An 18,821-nucleotide genomic window follows, 5' to 3' on the forward strand; every position below is an offset into this window, starting at 1 on the left:
GTGTTTGTACATTTGTGCATGTGCAGTCGTGTCTTCCGTTTAGCTTGTCATAATTTTGGACTTCCTCTACTCTTTCATCCTTTATACTTGCTGTTTTGTACTGTTATGTTTACTCTGCAATGCTGAGAGAACTACAGTATAACAGCTCCCCTGGAGTCTGGTACTGAACAGTTACCATGCTAAACAGCAGCACGGTGTTGCAACAATATTTAAACTCTTGCACAGGAGGAGTTGTGACATTGTTATTAAAAATTATTTTTTATTTTTAATTCTATTTAAATGAGCAGGCTGACAGAGGAACCACACTACTTGTTTAAGAAAAGATACATTTTATGCACACATATACCATGTATAATGCTTTCTCTTTCAACATTAATTTACATATTGTCCATTTTATAGCCCTCTATTCTTTAGTGGTCTTATCTGGACCTGTTGTGACAATTAATTAATTATATAGCTAATTTTAACAAGGAGACCGCATATATATTCTCTAACTGCAGCTTTGTATTGGAGTGGTTATGGTTCAGGTGAGGCGCGGGTCATCTACCAATCAGAAGGTCTGTGGCTCAATCTCAGGCTTGTCCAGTCCACATGCTGAAGTATCCTTCGGCAAGATACTGAAGATCAAGTTGCCCACAGCGCATCCATCAAAGTGCATGTGTGTGATTGGGTGGATGAGACATTTAGTAGGAAGAGCTTTGAGTGCTCAACTTGACTAGAAAGGCGCTATTTAAGTACCCATCCATTTATCTTTGGATGTCCAGAAAGTAGTAAAGCTACCCTAGACTCTGGGAAAGAAATTACTTGCACTAATATTTTATAAAATATCTAGTTGTATCTTGCAGGGGAAAGACATTTAAAGGGGATTCATTCTGGCCTTCAAGGTTGATTGTCTCAGTTATTTCTGTTTGATAATTGCAGTCAATTTAGTTTTGGAGTTTTGCTTTCTATTGCATAATTATAATATTTTGTTTCAGATGTTTGCTATACAGTAATCCCTCACTTATCGCGGGTGATACCACCCGTGATAAGTGAAAATCTGCGAAGTAGGGACGCTATATTTATTTTAATACTTATACATTATTTTAGTAGTTATACACTATTTTAAGTTTTTATAAACCCTCCCCACACACTTATACACCAAATATATACATTACTGTACAACACGTACTACCACGTGAAGAACGAGTACCGAAAAAACCAGCGAAACAGCGAAAATACCGCAATAAATATTTTACACTAATATTGATTGAAAACCCGCGAAACGGCAAGTCCGCGAAAAGCGAACCACGAAGTAGCGAGGGATTACTGTATTTCAGAAAGGATTACTAAAGTTAAAAGAAGACTGTTATTTCAGTCTGCAATAATTCATATTTAGACATATGGCTTTGTTCTGGGATCTCCTTGCCCTTTCATGTGTAGGCCAGAGCAGCAGCACAGCCCAGCACAGAGAGAGCAGATATCAGCATCAACAGCAGGCAACAAGACTGATTATATCAGGCAGGAGCTGGGATGGAGATGGGTTTCCAAGCAGCTTGCAGAGGTTGGCAACTGTGAGCAAGCTAAAGCAGCTTAAATAAGGCAGAATTTGAGATTTGCCAATTAGATACATGAAGGATGTCAGCTGATCTGCTGGGACTACAGCTGAGCTTGACTGAGCTAACATTAATGCCTGATTTGTTCGCTGCAGTAGTTACAGTAGTACAGCAGTTTTTGACATTTGCAGATATGGAAAAACTTTTTTTTCCCCTATGTTTTATCCAAAGCTGTCCAAAAGATTATCCCTAGTTACAGCAGTAATCTGTTGCACCTTTTTGATGCAAAACAAACTGGTGAGATGAATCCTGAATTTTAATGCTGCTTCTTTTTTCAAGGTTTGACGTGGCAGGATGACGTCACTCAGCAGGTCATCTCTAGAGAGCTCTCCAAATTGAGGAACATCCCCCTCCATCATCAGACCACACCTCCAAGCCCCCTGACTATCTACAGTAGCTCCAGAGACAAAAAATTAAGGCCTGCACAGGATGGGTTGACTAGAAACCTTCAGCAGTACCTGACGGGGCTGGGCTTCCTGCCACAGGCTGAAGTAGATGGACAACTGGGAGTCCAACGAGAGGCAACCAATGTTCAGGTGGGACTCCAGCACTGAGTAAATGCATAGGATCAACAATAACAAACACAAAAATAGGACTGAAAGAAGGTTTGTATGATGATGCTACTTAAATACTGTACAGGATTTTGGGGAACCCTTACATAGTGGGTTATAATGTATGGTCTGAAAGGCATTTAAGAACCAACAAGGGTCTAAATGATTGAAACATTATTGAGAATGAAGGATGTAGAGTCAGGACTAAAATTTAGGATGTCAGCCATTTTTTTAATATCTGTTTCAGGCATGTCCCTCAACTTTATGGAAGTTACATACTAAACTGAAATTTGCATTAATGGCTTACTTAGATATAATATTTACTTACATGTAGGTCCAACATTAAGGCTAGGGTTACGGGTCCATATTAAGTAGCTTGCTAAGTAAACATAAAGCATCACATTTTTTTTGTCTAAATTATAGAAGGGCCTCTTCCTCTTTCTTTGGACTCTTTGTCAAAAGAAAGAGGAAGAAGGGGTCACCCTGTTGTCTTTACTTTGCCTTTATCTCATGCTTTCTGTCTTTGCTTCCTCTCCCACTGAGCAGGAAGCCTTTTTTATGCAAAGATCTTCCATCACCTCTTTACATTATTCAGTCCTCATATTTAGGGTGGAACTCCAGCTTTGTGTGAAATGTGCTCCACATCCTTCATAACCGAGCCGCTTCCTGCTGCTGTGTCAGTGCAGCCATAATGCAAAGTTGAAGAGTTCAGGACCTTTCTTATTGACGAAATGAGCTCCTTTGTTGTGTGGTGTGATGGAAAAAGCCAAACATGGTTAGCATGAATGGCAGAGCACCCCCCATCTTGCTGTGCTAATGCCATTATGGCCTCTCAGTATGGCGGGCTTGGAAAGACTGACATTTTCTCTATATGCATTTGAAGGACAGAAAATGGCAAGGGAGATAGCTAGTATTAGTGCAACAGCAACATGGATAATGATGCTGTTCAGTGGAATGGATATACTGTATGCTGTACTGAAGCGTGGGCTCTTATGATTCACATGAGAGGAATGATTTCTCTTCCTCACTAAGAGAACAATCACATATTTTGGTGCTAATATTAATGCCAGCTATAATTCCAAATTGTTAAAATGCCTCTAAATGTCTTTGTATCATTGTAATGTAAATTATTCATGTGTCAAATATAAACTCATATGACGAACTTTTAAATCAGATGACTCCCCCCTCCCCTTTAGATAAGGCATTGCTGCTACCTCTCAGATAGAGGGGATATGTTTTTAAAGTTTGTTGTGTCCTGTGGAAATGCATGAAATTGCTCTTTGAGTGACACTATCTCATCTATGATTTCCATAATGCAATTTCCAAGAGCAGTTGTCTTTGATCTGGATTCTCCATTCATATCCTGTCTTGTATCGTTGAGCTCAGGTTGCTTCTCTTTTTATACTGAAGCCTGTCACAACAATACTGACCCAGTACAACCCATTTAATGTTCTCATCAAGGAAAAAAAAATATTGCAACAGCCAGACTAGGTTGAATACTTATATTATTGTATTGTCACTTTGGCTCTTAAGAAATGCACAAAACAACAGACTCCATGATGGCAGTTCTATGAGATTGTATTTAGTCACATATGTAGCATAGAGACATCATTTCAAAGTGTCATACTCTTTAAATAGGATAAAAGCATTGTAACTCACTCTGTCAAAGCATTATTTTAGCACTCTGTCTAGTTAGCTGGTAGAAAGCTAATGCTAGTTATTTGTTAGCAATCTTGAAGTTAGAAAAGCCGCTTGGCAACAAACATTTTGCTTATAGCTTGTTGAATTAGCCATATTCCACCATAATAAAGCTATATGCAATCAGCTTTAGCTTAACTTACTGAAATATAACCTAAAGCTGATGTTTCCACTTTTAGCTCCTTAAAGCCTCGGTTTCTCTGTTGTTAGCACATATATCATAAATCATTCTGGATTGTTTACCCTGTTAGTGCCTCAAAGCACGCGGAATCTTTTAGGCATTTGATACAGTTGACACAGAGGCACCTTCATGTAAGCCATGAATTATTTTCTCCTCCACCTTGGAGTGGCTGTGACTCAGGAGGTAGATACAGACTTTCAGCTTTAATTCAAGGTGTTTTACAAAACTGTCATTTTTATACACACTCCCACATTTTCAGAAGCTCAAAATTAAGTGGACAATTGACAGAAGACAGCTAAATGTGGATGATGACAGAATCATTTACATGTTTAAGAAAAACCCCTCATAACATCTAACCAAGTCAAGCGCATTCTCAGGGAGGCAGGTGATCACTGTTAAAGTCTGCAATCAAGAGACACCTTCATGAATAGAAATACAGATGGCTTACAAAAAGATGCCAACCACTGGTTACACTCAAGCACAGAAACACCAGATTACAAAACTGATCGGACAGCGCTTCACAGTTCAAACAGGTAATGGCCCAAAACAAACTGCAAACCAAAGAGTTTCTCAAGATGAAGCAATGAGATAATGTTCAATGGCCAAGTCACTCACCTGATCTCAACTCAACAGAATAGCATACTTCTCATGTTATTAAATACACAACTGAATGCAAAAAGAGGCAACACTACAAAAAATAGTGGCTTTGTCTAACAAAAATCACGGACCTAACAGTACCTATCCATTTATTATTTCTTGCAGAAGTGAGTTGTATTATCTCTTTAGTAAAATTCAGCACTAAACTCAGAATACAGCTTCATGAAAGTCTTTTTAATAGTTGTTAAACTCCCATTCACTAGTTCACCAGTGATTCCCTGGGGTTAGGGTAAGGTTTTAATTCCATTTTAGCCTCATGCTAAATACACAAATTTTAAGAAATTGGAAGGTGTTCAAATGAAGCATTATACATTTTAGCATTATAATTTTTCCATTTAAAGTTTACCATTTGGCTGTTCCAACCAGACAGAAAAAATTATAAAAAGATGTGTATGTTAGTAGCACCCAAACCCTACACCTAAGCCTAAATCCACTTCTAGATGGGTAGCCAGTCATCTGGTGGATGGATACTTTGGATATTATATTTCTTCAGTATGAGTCTTGTTTTATTGGGGAATGACAGACATGCCACTCCATACAGCTATCATGGTGAAAATGATGTGTGACATGTTAACAGTGGTCTAAATGTGGTATACTGGGCATGTTGTGTTGTATGTAGAATGAAGACGTCAAATCTAATGACCGTTCAGAGTCCAGCCAGCCAAAACCCAAGCAAGGCTGGAAGGAGACCACAATCTATAGTCTTCAGAAAGGAGCCGGCCAGCCTCCAATCACCAAAGTCGTTACACAGAGTGGAGAGGGCAGGCACCCCAAGCTCAGTAAAGCCTACTCCAACCAGGACCCAGGAAGTAGCACGCTCCTTTCCAGCCATATGGAACGGCTTCTTGCTGGGGCACCAGGCATGCAGCAGGGTACCCCAGGTGGCGAAGCAGTGTGGCCCAAAGGAAAGCTCCAGTATCTCAGCTACATGCGACCAGCTCTAAATGACCATGCAGAGCCGCAGACTCAGGTTGCTTTTGGCTCCAAAGCCCAAAGACCTAATCTAGACCAACTGCTGTTCAAGGCTGGCTCAAACAGACTCACTGCGAAAAAGCCTATTAGTGCCATTAATGGTAAGATCAATTAGAATTTCATTATTTTTTTTATATATATCTTTTTCAGGAACATTTCACATATTGGTGCATTTTAATGCATTTCTATATGCTCGAGCTATCCTTCTTTTCCTGTCCAGAGCGATTCATCCAGAATATGGTGAGCCAACTGGGGAGGCACAGCTTCAACATGGAATCTTTGATGGGCAAAGATTTGGACCAGCTGGCTGAAGTCATCACAGGAGCTCTGCAGGAGGTGAATGTGGAGCGGCCTGTGCTTGAAGGCCAGCCAGGACCAGGAGCCACTGACTCCAGGGGGGACATGGAGGGTAACAGGGAGCCCCAGACAGCAATGTATTTGAATCAAGACAAGGACCTGAAATCAGATAAAGAGCAGGATCTAAACCAGAAAAATACACTGAGAATGAAACTGCAAGGTTGGTGTATCTACTGATGAGAAAGAGAATGAAAGCTTTCAGCATTCGGAGTAGTTATGAGTATATAAATGTGAGCGAGTATAAGTCATTTTAAGTTTATAGATACCTTAGTTAGGCTTTGTTTATGTAATTTCTACTGAAAGTGCTGCCAAAGGTATTTTTGAATCTTTCATTTTGAGTCATAACTGTTTTTCTTTGCTAAATACAAAAGAGTATTTCAGTTTTCACACAATCTGCTCACATATATTGTGTTTGTTTCCAGGCCAGAAAATAGACGGCACAGACAAAGAGCCCGTTGACAAGGTGAATTTAAAATTAATCTACTCAACCAACAAATTGGTTTCTCAGGGAGTGAAACATGTCCAAACTTGCATTTCTTTTCTCTTTTGAATGCTTTTTTCAAATGGGGATGATTTGAAAGTTGTGCAGACTACCTTTTTCTCTGGCATTATTAGAACTTGAAAGCAAACTCGCAACTGTAGAAATGTAGAAAATTCTTTGATTGTTGCCTGACCTCCGTGTTTTTGGTTTTGATATCAAAATTATTTTGCACAATGCTATGAAACTCTTAGTAAATGAGTAAATCTACTAAATACACCCTTTAAAATTGGTAAGGTAAAAAGAAGTTATTAGACCTTGGACTGCTACTCAGAAATGTTGGTGAATGGAACACAAATTCATATATTTTCTATCACTGATAACAGAGCTGAAGTTTCACTTGATTAATTTTCTTTTGTAAGGAAATGAAGGTAATATGTAGGCAGACCTAAAAAAGAAAATGCCTCCACTATTCTAAAGATAAATCATTCTTGATTTACAACAGCATGCCGCTTTCTTCTCCAAGCTGCTGGACTACCTCAACATGGAGCCCTTTGGTAATGCTCCAGAGGTCAACAGTGGACCACCAGCGCCCCTCCAGAAAATGGTTGGGCTGGAGACCGTCCATAGCCACACAACCCAAGACGAAGTTCCTGTCCCCCACCACTGGGAGGAGAAGACCCTGACAGTACCTCCAAAGGAAGGGTCTGTCTTGCGGCTGACCGGTGCAGCAGAGGACCCTGACGCACAGGTGGACTCTGAGGTTGAGAAGTGGATGCAGAGGATTCAAGGCCCAGGCGGGAAGAAGCAGCTGGAAGAGCCACAGAAGAAGGACATGAAAATCAAAACCCAACTGGTCCACGTGGGAGTCAAGGAGTTTTCCAGCAGAGGGAAGGACAGACACTTTGGCTACATTATCACAGGCTCAGAGTAAGTATAATTAAAACATACGATGTTAGGTATTGATATTAAAGGGATGTAATGGTTATTTTATTTAATGCTTCATAATAAATTATTGACTGTCATATTTTGCCTAAACTTGACAAAGTAGTTTTGGTGCCCAAACCTAGTAAAAGTAAACACAAAGTGAAATCCAAATTGAATATGTAGTAAAACAGCCCTCTGACGATCGGCCCAGTAATGCTGTACCTTGATTCTCGTGGGTGAAGAGTTCCTCATATTGATCCTGTGACCAGAAAAACCTGCTTGTCTAAATTAGGATTTCCGGATGGGTGACTCCAAGTTTTACTGAGCCAGATACCCTGAGAAGAGCCACCAGGTCACTGAGCATCATAGACTTGATTATTTAGACATTTGTACATGAGCTTATAATGTTAAAGCAAATGAAAATTCTTTGAACAACAAAGCTGTGACGTTATCTTATCAGCTTCCTATTCATATTTTTTATAACTCAGTTATATATCTCTAAGAGAAGCTTGATTGGTGCAGAGATGCTGCTTGGGAGCCAGATGTCACACAATAGCTAATAACTGTGACCCGAGTCTGCTTTTGCAACAATGTGCACAATTTTAGTAAATTTCTCAAATTTTAGGTTAGAATAGTTGAGATATTTTTTAAAACAAAGTTGCAAAGTAGCGTTGTTTTCTCGATGTAATGTTAAGTGTAAGACAGGACGTTTTTAAATCCTGCTGCGATAGACTGCAAATACTGAGAAAATCTGTTCTGGGTAAGTCATTTAAGCGTAAACTGAAGAGAAGTGGGCCAAGAACAAAGCTCAGTGGGATTCCTGTTTTAGATAAATGATCATTATTCACACCCACTGACCATGGTTGTGAAGGTGAGATTTATTTTATCAGAGGAAGTCAAAAAGTTTATGAATGACAAGGTTATAATATGTCACATCTTTGTATATCCAGTATCAAATTACTATCATGTTTTCAGTTTGTTTTAATATTTAATATTTCCTATATTTCGTATATATATATATATATATATATATATATATATATATATATATATATATATATATATATATATATATATATATATATATATAGTCTTTGTTAACTGTTCAGTTTTTGTGTGTCTGTGTGTGTGTTTATGTGTACAGTATGTGTGTTGGGGGGTAAGTAAGTATGATCAGTCTGCTGACAGTAAAGGCAATAATATGCAGAAATCTTCTTTCCATCCGATTTCTTGTTATTTTCCTTGTCATAAACACAAATATCTGTCATGCTTGAGTAAATGAAACCCAAATTAAGAAATTTGATTTCCTTTGCCTCTGGATGAAACCTCTTCAGGGACTAATAAAAAATTCTTTGATTTCGCAAACACTCTGGTCCGTTGTATTTCAATAATCTTGGTTCAATAACTTTTATGTTTAAAAGCAGCAACAGCACAAGTCCCTCTCTCGTTCTTCACTGGTGTTTGATAATTATAACTTTACAGCTGCTTCAGATCAGTGGTGTTTACACCTCCCTCAAGTTGCCAGCGATACAGGTGGACCCTTTTCAAGTCAGACTTGTTTTACATGCCTTAATACTAAGCATATGTCTCCTTTGTTAGCTTACTTTAAACCGCCTGCACCTTCTATCGAAACCACCCACATGTTAACTCCTTTATAGTGTAGGATACTGTAGTTTAACATCCTTCATGTGTGCTGTATCTGATTACAATAGCAGGGATGATAAATCCCTCAGTGTGTAGGTATTACTGTGCTGTATTACAGCTTTAATGATGATACTTTGTCAGCAAAGGCAGCCAAGTTCTCTCTCTGTCTCTCTCTCTCCTTCTCTCTTACCTCTCACTCAGCTCAAGCTCAGCAAAGATAAGTTCCTATCAACGGTGTCTTCGCCCCTGGCCCTCTCTCAAATCCCTTTATAGCGTTATCAAGTCCAGTGTCAGAGGGTTGTCCTTCACCTGTTCAACGCACGCACTCTCATAAAGGTCCATTGGGTACAGTCTTTGTCACCTTATTGCCACACAAATAGGAATAGCAGATTAAGACGTCAACACACAATATAGTAGGTGAGTGTGTGCCAGGGGAAAGAAACAGGTCACCTTCTGAGTGAAATGTCTGCCCCTCCTCCTTGTCTATCCTCAGCCCACCTAGTGCATGCTTATAGTTGGCCTGTACAGGTGTCTGTGCCTTTGCTGCAGACCTCATGATTGCACAGTTGTTATCCCCAGCTTCTTTGCACCCTGCAGTGACGCTACGCAAACCTGCTTATCTGACAGCTCCTGACATTGTGGCGGTGGTAGTGGGGGGTTTGGGGAATAGCAAGAGGGTGGGGTGGAGTGTGTGGAGGGGGAAATGGAAAGGTATGGATAGAAGAGAAGGAGACAGAGAGAAACCCAAGGGGAAAAGTGCTAGCATCAACAACCAAGTCACCCCTGTTGCTAGAATTACCGCAGAGGGATGCAGACGTGTCTGGAATTGCTTGGTTGAATCTTTAACTTTCAAAACCCCTCGAAAAAGTGGAGGAAAAAAAAAAAACCTCCCACTCTCTCAAAGGTGGAGTGAATCAGCCGCTCATGCACAGTACACTGTTCTGGTGAAGAAAAGCTGCTGTAATGTGGTGTCAAATGCAGGCTAAACAAAATATTTCAGCATAATTCTGACTTGAGTATGTCCAAAGAAAAATGTATTTCTTCAACTCAAGATGATGCTGAGTATCATAAAAACAAAAAAGCACATATAAGTGATATTGCACTCAATATCCAGTGCAGCATGAAATTGTTTCCCAGTTTATTTCACATTTCTCCGCAATGAAGTGGTAACAAAATTTGAACAATGTCTCATTATGATCCATGACTTTTTGGTGCATGTCACCTTGCAGTTAATCAGGCAGTCTCAGTGATTCCAGGTTAAGCTGTCAACAATAAAGTGGCTTTCTGAGTGGGTTTTGTGTGAATGCCCTTCTCATTTCTTCATACAACGCACTGGCCAGCAGATTGCCTTTGTTTGGTCTATTTCCTTGCCGATTTACTCTCTGAGTGAGAGAGAGCAGCCGTGGACTGAGCTGAGATGAGGCATGGCTTTATCAGACCACCATTACACTTCACCTCCATTCCATTTGCACCTTATTATTCTCATCTCACCGTGAGGGCGCGTGCATGCCCGGGTGTTTGTGTACTCTGTGTTATCGTGTTTTACTTTGAGCGCGCGTGCGCGCCAGAGAGAAGGCGAATGTAGGCGAAGAAGAAGAAAGATGAGAGAAGGAAAGGGGAGAGAAAGGAGCGTCCATATGATACAGCCATTACACCTCATGCAGGTTCCATTTGCACCTTATTGTTTGTCTCATTGCTGGAAAAAAGCAGGTGATTTACCAAGCCTGAAGAGGCAGCTGATCCCTTTTCCCTCGGCACGGTGCTTTGTGTGTTTGTTTGTATTTGTATGTGTGTGCAAATGTGTGCAGCACATCCACTCAGACGACCATAGCATTTGCTTGTGTGCAATGACCCAATTGTGGGTATGAATTGTGACAGTATCTCTAAAAAAATAGCATTTTAATGGCTGAATGGCTGCGCGTATGTGTGTTGCATGGCTATGAATCTAAAAATTTGACGCCTTTCTCTGTGTGTGTGTGTGTGTGTGTGTGTGTGTGTGTGTGTGTGTGTGTGTGTGTGTGTGTGTGTGTGTGTGTGTGTGTGTGTGTGTGTGTGTGTGTGTGTGTGTGTGTGTTTTCCCTTAGCTCCCTCACCACTGACCAGGGCATGGACCTGATGGAGCATCTGACCCAGAGACTTAGCCTCCACGCTGCAGACCTCACCCAGCTCTCGTATGTACAGACACAAACATCCCACATTGTTGCAAATAATGATTTACCTCGCTGTTTACAAGCTATACATTGAACAGAGGATAATTGGCCTCATTTAAAGCATTTGAAATGGTTTAGTTTTGTGCCTTTGAGGATGGGGAAACAGAATGAAGGTTGTCCAGCTGCTTTGAGCATTGTTTGTGTGAAAATGCTCTGCTACACTGCCAAAAACTGTAGGCGTTTGTTGTTTTTCTGACCTTTTGGAGTGTTTGACTTCTCGCAGGGAGCGAAATCAGGCCTAATTACCTCCAGACACATACTGATGTCTCCATTGTATTCAAAACACTGCCTAGCCACTATTGTCACTGTACGCCTTGTCAAAAAGAGAGCAGTCAAGCCATCAAATGATTTTTAGTTAGAAGCAAAGAGAGGAAGAGAAAACTGAAGCAAGCAGTGAAGAGAGAGCTGGAAATAGAGAAAGTAGTCCAGCAGGTGGCGGTTAATATATTAATGAGCAGGCGAACTGTCCTTGAACCCAGGCTTTTTTGTGCTTGTACCATGGTTCTGCTGTACATTTGGTGTCAGGCCATGTAGGAGGCAGAGGAGACGTGTTCGCCTAAGATCTGACAAGCCTTTCAAGACACTCCTGCAGGAGGAGTAAAGTCTGGGTGGTTCAGTAACACTCGCAGCATATGAACACCAAAGCCGGTGCACTGCAGTGGGAGGCTACACTGCAACTGTAGATACAGACTATTTTGGCTCAGATAATAGTTCCTGAGAGGGTGAAACTATCAGAGCGTTCTGTATCTACTGTTCAGCATTGAAAATACGTGCAGCGGCATTAAAATAAATGCAGCCAAGGCAGCGTTCTGATCTCGATCTTTAAATCTGACCTCCAGATTTAGTTTTGAAGAGCCAGAACACGAGGACGTGACATCATGCCAGCACTGAGTTAGTTAATTTTGTTATTATACCTGTCATTTGATGTCACTCAGAATCAACTCCTGACACTCATATTGATTAATGGATACTGATACAAAGCAGGTGGTATTATTCCAGTGGCATACCATTCATTTACACAGTGCTGAAACGCCCAGGTCAAAGCAGTCTACAGGATGGTACAGTACAGGTGCAAATCCTTCATGTAAAGTGTTACTTAAAGTGGAACAATTATGCTTTTCTTTATTTTCTGTCATATTTATACTATTACAGTGGGGTATTCTCATATAACACAGTTTCAGACAGTGTTTATTTATCTTTATTATGTCACAGAGCAGGGATATCCCTAATGTGGTCATCTCAGGCTGTGAGCACCTGCTGGTCAGATCTTTGGTTTGTGAGGGGCAGCCAATCAGTAGAAGTGAGAGGAACTAAAACAGTTTGTTTCTGGCAGTCAGTAAACTGATTGCACAAAGGCCCAATATGAGATAAATATAGATTATTATGAACTGTGATTCATGCACAGCTACTCTAGTGGAGTCCAAGAATAAAAATATGGTAAATGGACTAGTTCTTATATAGCGCTTTTCTACTCAGTATGAGCACTCAAAGCGCTTATACAACACGTTTTACATTCACCCATGCACTCCCATTCATACAAGCACTTCCATGTTTACTAAGCTAAGTGCTTTTAATTAGCTAACATTCACACACATTCATACTCCGACGGGACGGTCGGAGAGCAACTTGGGGTTAAGTATCTTGCCCAAGGATACATTGGCATGTAGCCCGGAGTAGCCAGGAATCGAACCACTGACCTTCCGATCAGTAGGTGACCTGCTCTACCTACTGAGCTACAGCCACCCCAAATATGGAGTTTAATATGAGCATAATCACACCACAAAATGTAGCATCAAATAGTCTGTTTTCAGAGTATGGCGAATGTTTGTTGATCAACGTCTTACAATGGCAATAAAAACCTGTGTGAATATAAACTATCAGATCGGTTGGACATAGTTTATAACACTGAATAATATCCTCATGAATGTTTCCAAAAAACAAGCATCATGATTTTAATATTTTTTTCCACAAAAAAATTAGCCCAGTTGTATTTGTCTGTATTCTCAGGAGTTAAAATACAGACAATAATAACTAATTCATAATATTTATAAAGGAGAATAAATGTTATATGGTTCAGCATTTCTGTGACTGAACAGTAACACTGGTCCCTGCCCATTACAGTCATTTAGCCAGTGTAAAGCCAGCGTACAGAGCTGCTTGAAATAAAGCTTTCTGAAACATATCACGTCATGCTGATATGGAAGAAAGAATACAACAAATCTCCTCTTTGTCCGACTTGTTTATCTGCGTTCTTTTTTTTTCTTTTTGCAAAGTAATGAAAGCGCATTCATGTAGAAATAGCCGAGCCGAAGGACATGACGCAAGCTTATTGTGCCTCTTGCTGTGTGGCCTCGACAGGTGAGTGTTTGAAAGCCTCTGACTGAACATGAGTCGGCAGGAGTACAAGACCTGGGTCAGAGCACACCGCCCTGCTTCGGGGGGTCTCTCTTTTACACTCGTTCTGATGAGCTCTGATGGTAAGAGAGGAGGAGAGATACTCCAATACGACAACAGGCCGACAGAAAAGACTTTCAAACAGACAGTATGAGAAGAGGAGGCCGGGGTGCCGTTAAGATTTTCAGACCCTGAACACAATTATGTTTGAGCTTGCTACTACAGTAATCAGCATAAAATATTCCCCTTTCGAAAGAGACTTGAAATAGCTGGATGATGATGGGCAGGGGATGAAATGTTCCTTTTCCCGATGACGTAAGTGTTTTACTTGTCAGAAACACTAGGGGGAGTGGGACACACATTCACTAGTCCATCCTCACACTGCCAATATCCCGCCAAGCACTCTGCACATACATACTCATCGTGTTCCACCAGCAGAGCTAATATGAAGTCCAAGCTCACACATCCGATAACACAGGAGGCAGTGTGAAGTCCTCCAGATAACCTATCAGTCTTAACTTCATCTCCCAACTGTGGCAGTGTCCACCCCCCCACCCATCTCTTTCCAGTATATTTAAATGGGGTTTGTGTGGCTTGAAAAAAAAAAAATCACGTCAGTTCAATTTGAGATGCATTGAGATCTCAGGCAGAACAGCCTCGGCCACGGACTACGAAGGCAGGGGTAAAGATTGTGGAAACATTGACATTTACGAGAGCAAACAGAGGCCAGGTGAAGGCGTTAGAGAAGGACATATTTCCTTCAGACCTGTGTGTGCGTGTGTGTATGCGTGCATGACCACAAATGCATCAGTGCATGGTTGGGTCCGTCTGTCTGGCAGTATTTGCCGTATATTGCTCCTGGCCGAGTGATCGTTGCTGCTTCTGTATCAGGCTGACTGATGGTGAGTGGGTCTGGGTCACAGCACTCTGGCAGTCTGATGAATCTCCTTCTCTGTCATACAGTCTGGCAGGAAGTACACTAAAAATGTACGTGCACTTTCCAGGACATAACAATTCAGACATGATGATGTACTGAAATGCTTCAGTGGTTTGAAGTACAAACAAAAATGGGACACCTACACTCTGTTTTCAGTGTTACTTGTCATCTGTCAATGAATTATGGACAAAATATCCATAAATTTGCTATTGTACCCATCATGTACACGATCTGTGGCAATAATGTTCAATTGTAAAACAAATTTTAGCTCCTTAATGGCAAATCATGTGTAGCTTTTATTAGCAGATCCTTCAAACTCATTTGATTAGAGTGGATTCATTTTAAACTGTAGTTGCACTCTCTTCAATTTCTTAAAGAGAGTAAGATGAGTATGCATTGCTAACTGAAATCAACTGTGAGAACCTCTGAAGGTCACTAATTAACACATGGTTTCTATTGCTGTTATTATACAACCATTAATCACTTTATTGTGTACCCCTGTTCAATTTCTTGTTATCAGAGATATCTAATCAGCCAAAGTTGTATGCATGGTCAAAATGACCTGCTGAAGTTCAAACTGAGCATCAGAATGGGGAAGAAAGGTGATTTTAGTGGCTTTAAACATAACATGGTTGTTGGCTGGTCTATTTCCTTCACATCCATCTCGAGTATTTACAGAGAATGGTCTGAAAAAGAGCAAATATCTCTGGGTGAAAATACCTTGTCAGAGGTCAGAGGAAAATGGCCAGACTGCTTTGAGCTGATAGGAAGGCAACAGTAACTCAAATAACTACTTGTTACAATCAAGGTATGCAAAAGAGCATCTCTGAACGCACATCATGTTGAGCCTTGAAGCAGATGGACTACAGCAGTAGAAGCCCACAGCGGGTGTTACTCCTGTCAGCTAAGAAGAGGAAACTATTGCTTAATCTGATAAGTCTTGATTTCTGCTGCAACAATTAGAGGGTAAATTCAGAATTTGGTGTGAACAACATGAAAGCATAAAGATGGTATAACAGTATAATGATGTGGGGGATATTTTCTTGGCACACTTTGGACCCATTAGTACCAACTGAGGAACATTTAAAGACCACAGCCTATCCAAGGATTGTCGTCCATCCCTTTATGACCACAGTGTACACGTCCTGCTTCCATCAGTGCCATGTCATAAAGCTTAAATCATCTCAAACTGGTTTTGTGAAAATGACAATGAGTTCACTGTACTCAAATGGCCTCCACAGACACCAAATCTCAATCCAACAGAGCACCTTTGGGATGTGGTGGAACGGGAGATTCACATCATGGCTGTGCAGCCGACAAATCTGCAGCAACTGCATATATACAAACTTCAATTCTAACACAGAAATAATCTGTAACAGGTTCTTCTGTGTACCAGTGTAAAATTATTTCATTATCTCAGAAGTCTTGTTTTCTTTTAAACAAGTGACAAAATGTTCTCATAAAGAAAGAAGAAATACAACAATTTTATGTGACAGTAATAATATATTAAAGAAGACAGAGTAAAGCACAGCACTGTGTTGGAAGCAAAGAAATTTGCTCTTTATAGTACAAATTGTCGAAATAAGCACATTTGTATTAGAGACAGGTAGAAATTTTCACACCTCACTGGACAAATTTTCACTTGCTTAAAAAGAAGCAAGTCATTTGCGACTGAATGAAATAATAAAAGCACTTGATAATAAGCTGATTGCTCATTCTGGCATTTTCAGGTTTTTACCAAATTTGGGAAGTGATTTGTGAACTGATGGTTTGCATGTTCATCATCGGAGTCTCAGTCATCAATGCTTTAATATTAATTTTGACAAGTCTTGAGGAAAATGATTGCTCATTGCTACACTGGTTACCTTTTTTCCCACCTGGCATCTTTATCATTTGTTGGGGATGACACATTTTTCTTGCCTTGTTGGTTTAAAAGAGAGCCACATTCAGGGCTGTGAAGTCGCTGCCTGTTTGTTCTCTTAGCTGGTAAAAATTTTCTTTTTTTTTTTTTTTTTTTTGCTTCTTGTAAAAATGATTTCATTTGGGATGTTAAGAGGTTACACTAAACATGAGTAGGATTTTTTTCTTTACACATTGCTTCACAGGTTTTCTTTTCCCATGACCATTGCTGGGCAGTCTTACTGAGTCTGCCGGGGTTGTTAGATTTTATTTTATGGCTAACCTCGGGGACCTTCAACATTTATTCTCCTCCAGGGGGAGAAGTCTGTTGCTGACTCCTGACCACACAGAGGAGAATGGGTGCAGGGAGTACAGGCAGGTTACTGCAGGTGAAGAGAAAACAAGGCACTCCGCTCATGACTATATTTTGCTCTTTGGCCAATTTTGGGCTTGAAAGGAAAACAGAAATCACACTTTTTTTTTCCCTTTGTGGTACTTCACAGTTCCTCGTCTTAAAATTTGTGCTCTGTAAGTGAGGGCTCTTGAACGACTATTTAGGAATTAGGATTCCTTTCTCTGTTGCTTATACTGTAGGAGTCATTCCCAAAAATCTTCTGCTTTCTACCCAGACATTTAATCATAATGCTGATAAACATACAAGACTTGCTGATGTTTATTAATTTATTCCCCTTTATTCCTCCATGCGGCATTACTTTTAACACCTGGTACTTTTTGCTGCTCCCTTAGTTCTCAAGTGGATGGATCCACGTTTTGATTTGGCATTTTTATACCACGTGCCCTTCCTGACCCAATCTTCCCATTTATTCGGGCTTGAGATCGGCTCTAGCTGTACACAAGCTTGTGACCCCCTGAGGCTGTTTTTGTGTCTCGAACCAGGCATTCGTTTGTCACATGTATGGTAAATGTGTTAACCAGTATATTGCTTTTAACACCTAATAGCCAAAAATTGGTCCATTTAAACTCTTTCTCCCAACTGTGAAAAAATACAATAGGTGTTCTGGATAAAATTATGATAATAATAATCATAATAATGTGTGTAATTTAGACCCCACGACTTTTACGAGATCTGATTATTTTTTAAAAAGTGTGCCCACTAGGGGGCTCCATATTTTGGCTCTCACTTGCATAGATGAACAGGTGGACCCACGGGGAAGTGGGTTACATGTTTGGCTAAACAACAACAACAACAAAAAGATCCCTGGTTCAGTCCTGAGAGGAGATTTTTGAAGGCAGGGCATCTGATATGAAAATCTGCCAAATCAAAGCGTGCGGCGCTACCAGCTATGGTGACCTCTTGTGAAAAAGGGAGCAGCTGAAAGTAGAATACCTACAAAGATGAACAGATCAATACCACTCACACATCAGTGAAGTAAATGTTTTAGCATAAAGACTGTACGCATGAGTCTGACTGTGTTCAAAAGTAACAAAATCCACCTACCAGCAGCTCTACAGATGTTTCACATGATATATTTAATTTGTGTAATATTACAATATTTTAATTAGTGAGTTTTAAAGTTTTTATGGACATTTTTTACCATCACACTGAGCTACACTGGCTGATTCTGCTTGTTTGCAGTCTTTGCTAAGCTGTTGAGTCTTCACATTTTTCTAAAAATTGCTCATCCTGCTTCTCCTTTGCTGTTTATCTCCAGCATCCTGGGTCCTGCGCTGACGTTCAGAGTTGGCCCAAACCCCAAGAACTTCACCACTGCAGATCTAGTTCAAGTTGCAGGTAAGAGCAGCGGTCTGTATTTGCTCATATGTTGCCGTCACACAATGATCCCATTGACAACCTTCACTGCGATTCATCTAATTTTTACCAGTTGGACCACTCTGTCACCGTCTGGGCTTCAGTAAATGAGAGCACAGATTAGTTTCTCCTGATACAGTAGACAGGCTGGTGTTCATCTTGTTCAGACAAACCCCCGTCCCTAAGAAGATTATCAACACCGTGTGATGACAGATGACCATCAGTTACAGAGATGATGAGCTCAGCATGCACACCTACTGTTTCTGCACACACACACACACACACACACACACACACACACACACACATACGTGCACACACTCATATACAGTACACAACACAGTTTATTTGGTGACAGGTTGAAACAGACAGAGTGTATACTTGTGTGCGAGTGTGCCTGCATGTATGCACTTGTTTGATGTAGACTGATGGAGAGCTGTCACCCACAGAAAGGAGGTTGTCAGTATGCGCTGCCTCCACTCTTCTGTTCGATGTCTGCTCTCCGATTAGCCTGGCGTTGGTGTTAGAGTGTGTGTGCGCACACGCGTGT

At 40.5% G+C, this 18,821-nt stretch overlaps 1 protein-coding gene across 2 annotated transcripts in view; it reads left to right on the forward strand.

Moving 5' to 3' along the window:
• The window catches only part of ptprn2 (protein tyrosine phosphatase receptor type N2), a 171,711-nt gene that overhangs the window by 52,394 nt on the left and 100,496 nt on the right, over positions 1-18,821 (forward strand). The window contains exons 4-10 of one of the 2 annotated variants that reach the window (XM_030756189.1): positions 1,875-2,131; positions 5,302-5,755; positions 5,875-6,171; positions 6,434-6,474; positions 7,016-7,419; positions 11,145-11,231; positions 18,174-18,253. In XM_030756189.1, coding sequence (XP_030612049.1) covers positions 1,875-2,131; positions 5,302-5,755; positions 5,875-6,171; positions 6,434-6,474; positions 7,016-7,419; positions 11,145-11,231; positions 18,174-18,253 — 1,620 coding nt within the window. Of the gene's footprint in view, positions 1-1,874; positions 2,132-5,301; positions 5,756-5,874; positions 6,172-6,433; positions 6,475-6,994; positions 7,420-11,144; positions 11,232-18,173; positions 18,254-18,821 lie in introns of both variants that reach the window. The other variant, XM_030756188.1, reaches the window with a different exon arrangement.

Source organism: Archocentrus centrarchus, chromosome 20 (assembly GCF_007364275.1).
Source record: "Archocentrus centrarchus isolate MPI-CPG fArcCen1 chromosome 20, fArcCen1, whole genome shotgun sequence".
Taxonomy (NCBI): domain Eukaryota; kingdom Metazoa; phylum Chordata; class Actinopteri; order Cichliformes; family Cichlidae; genus Archocentrus; species Archocentrus centrarchus.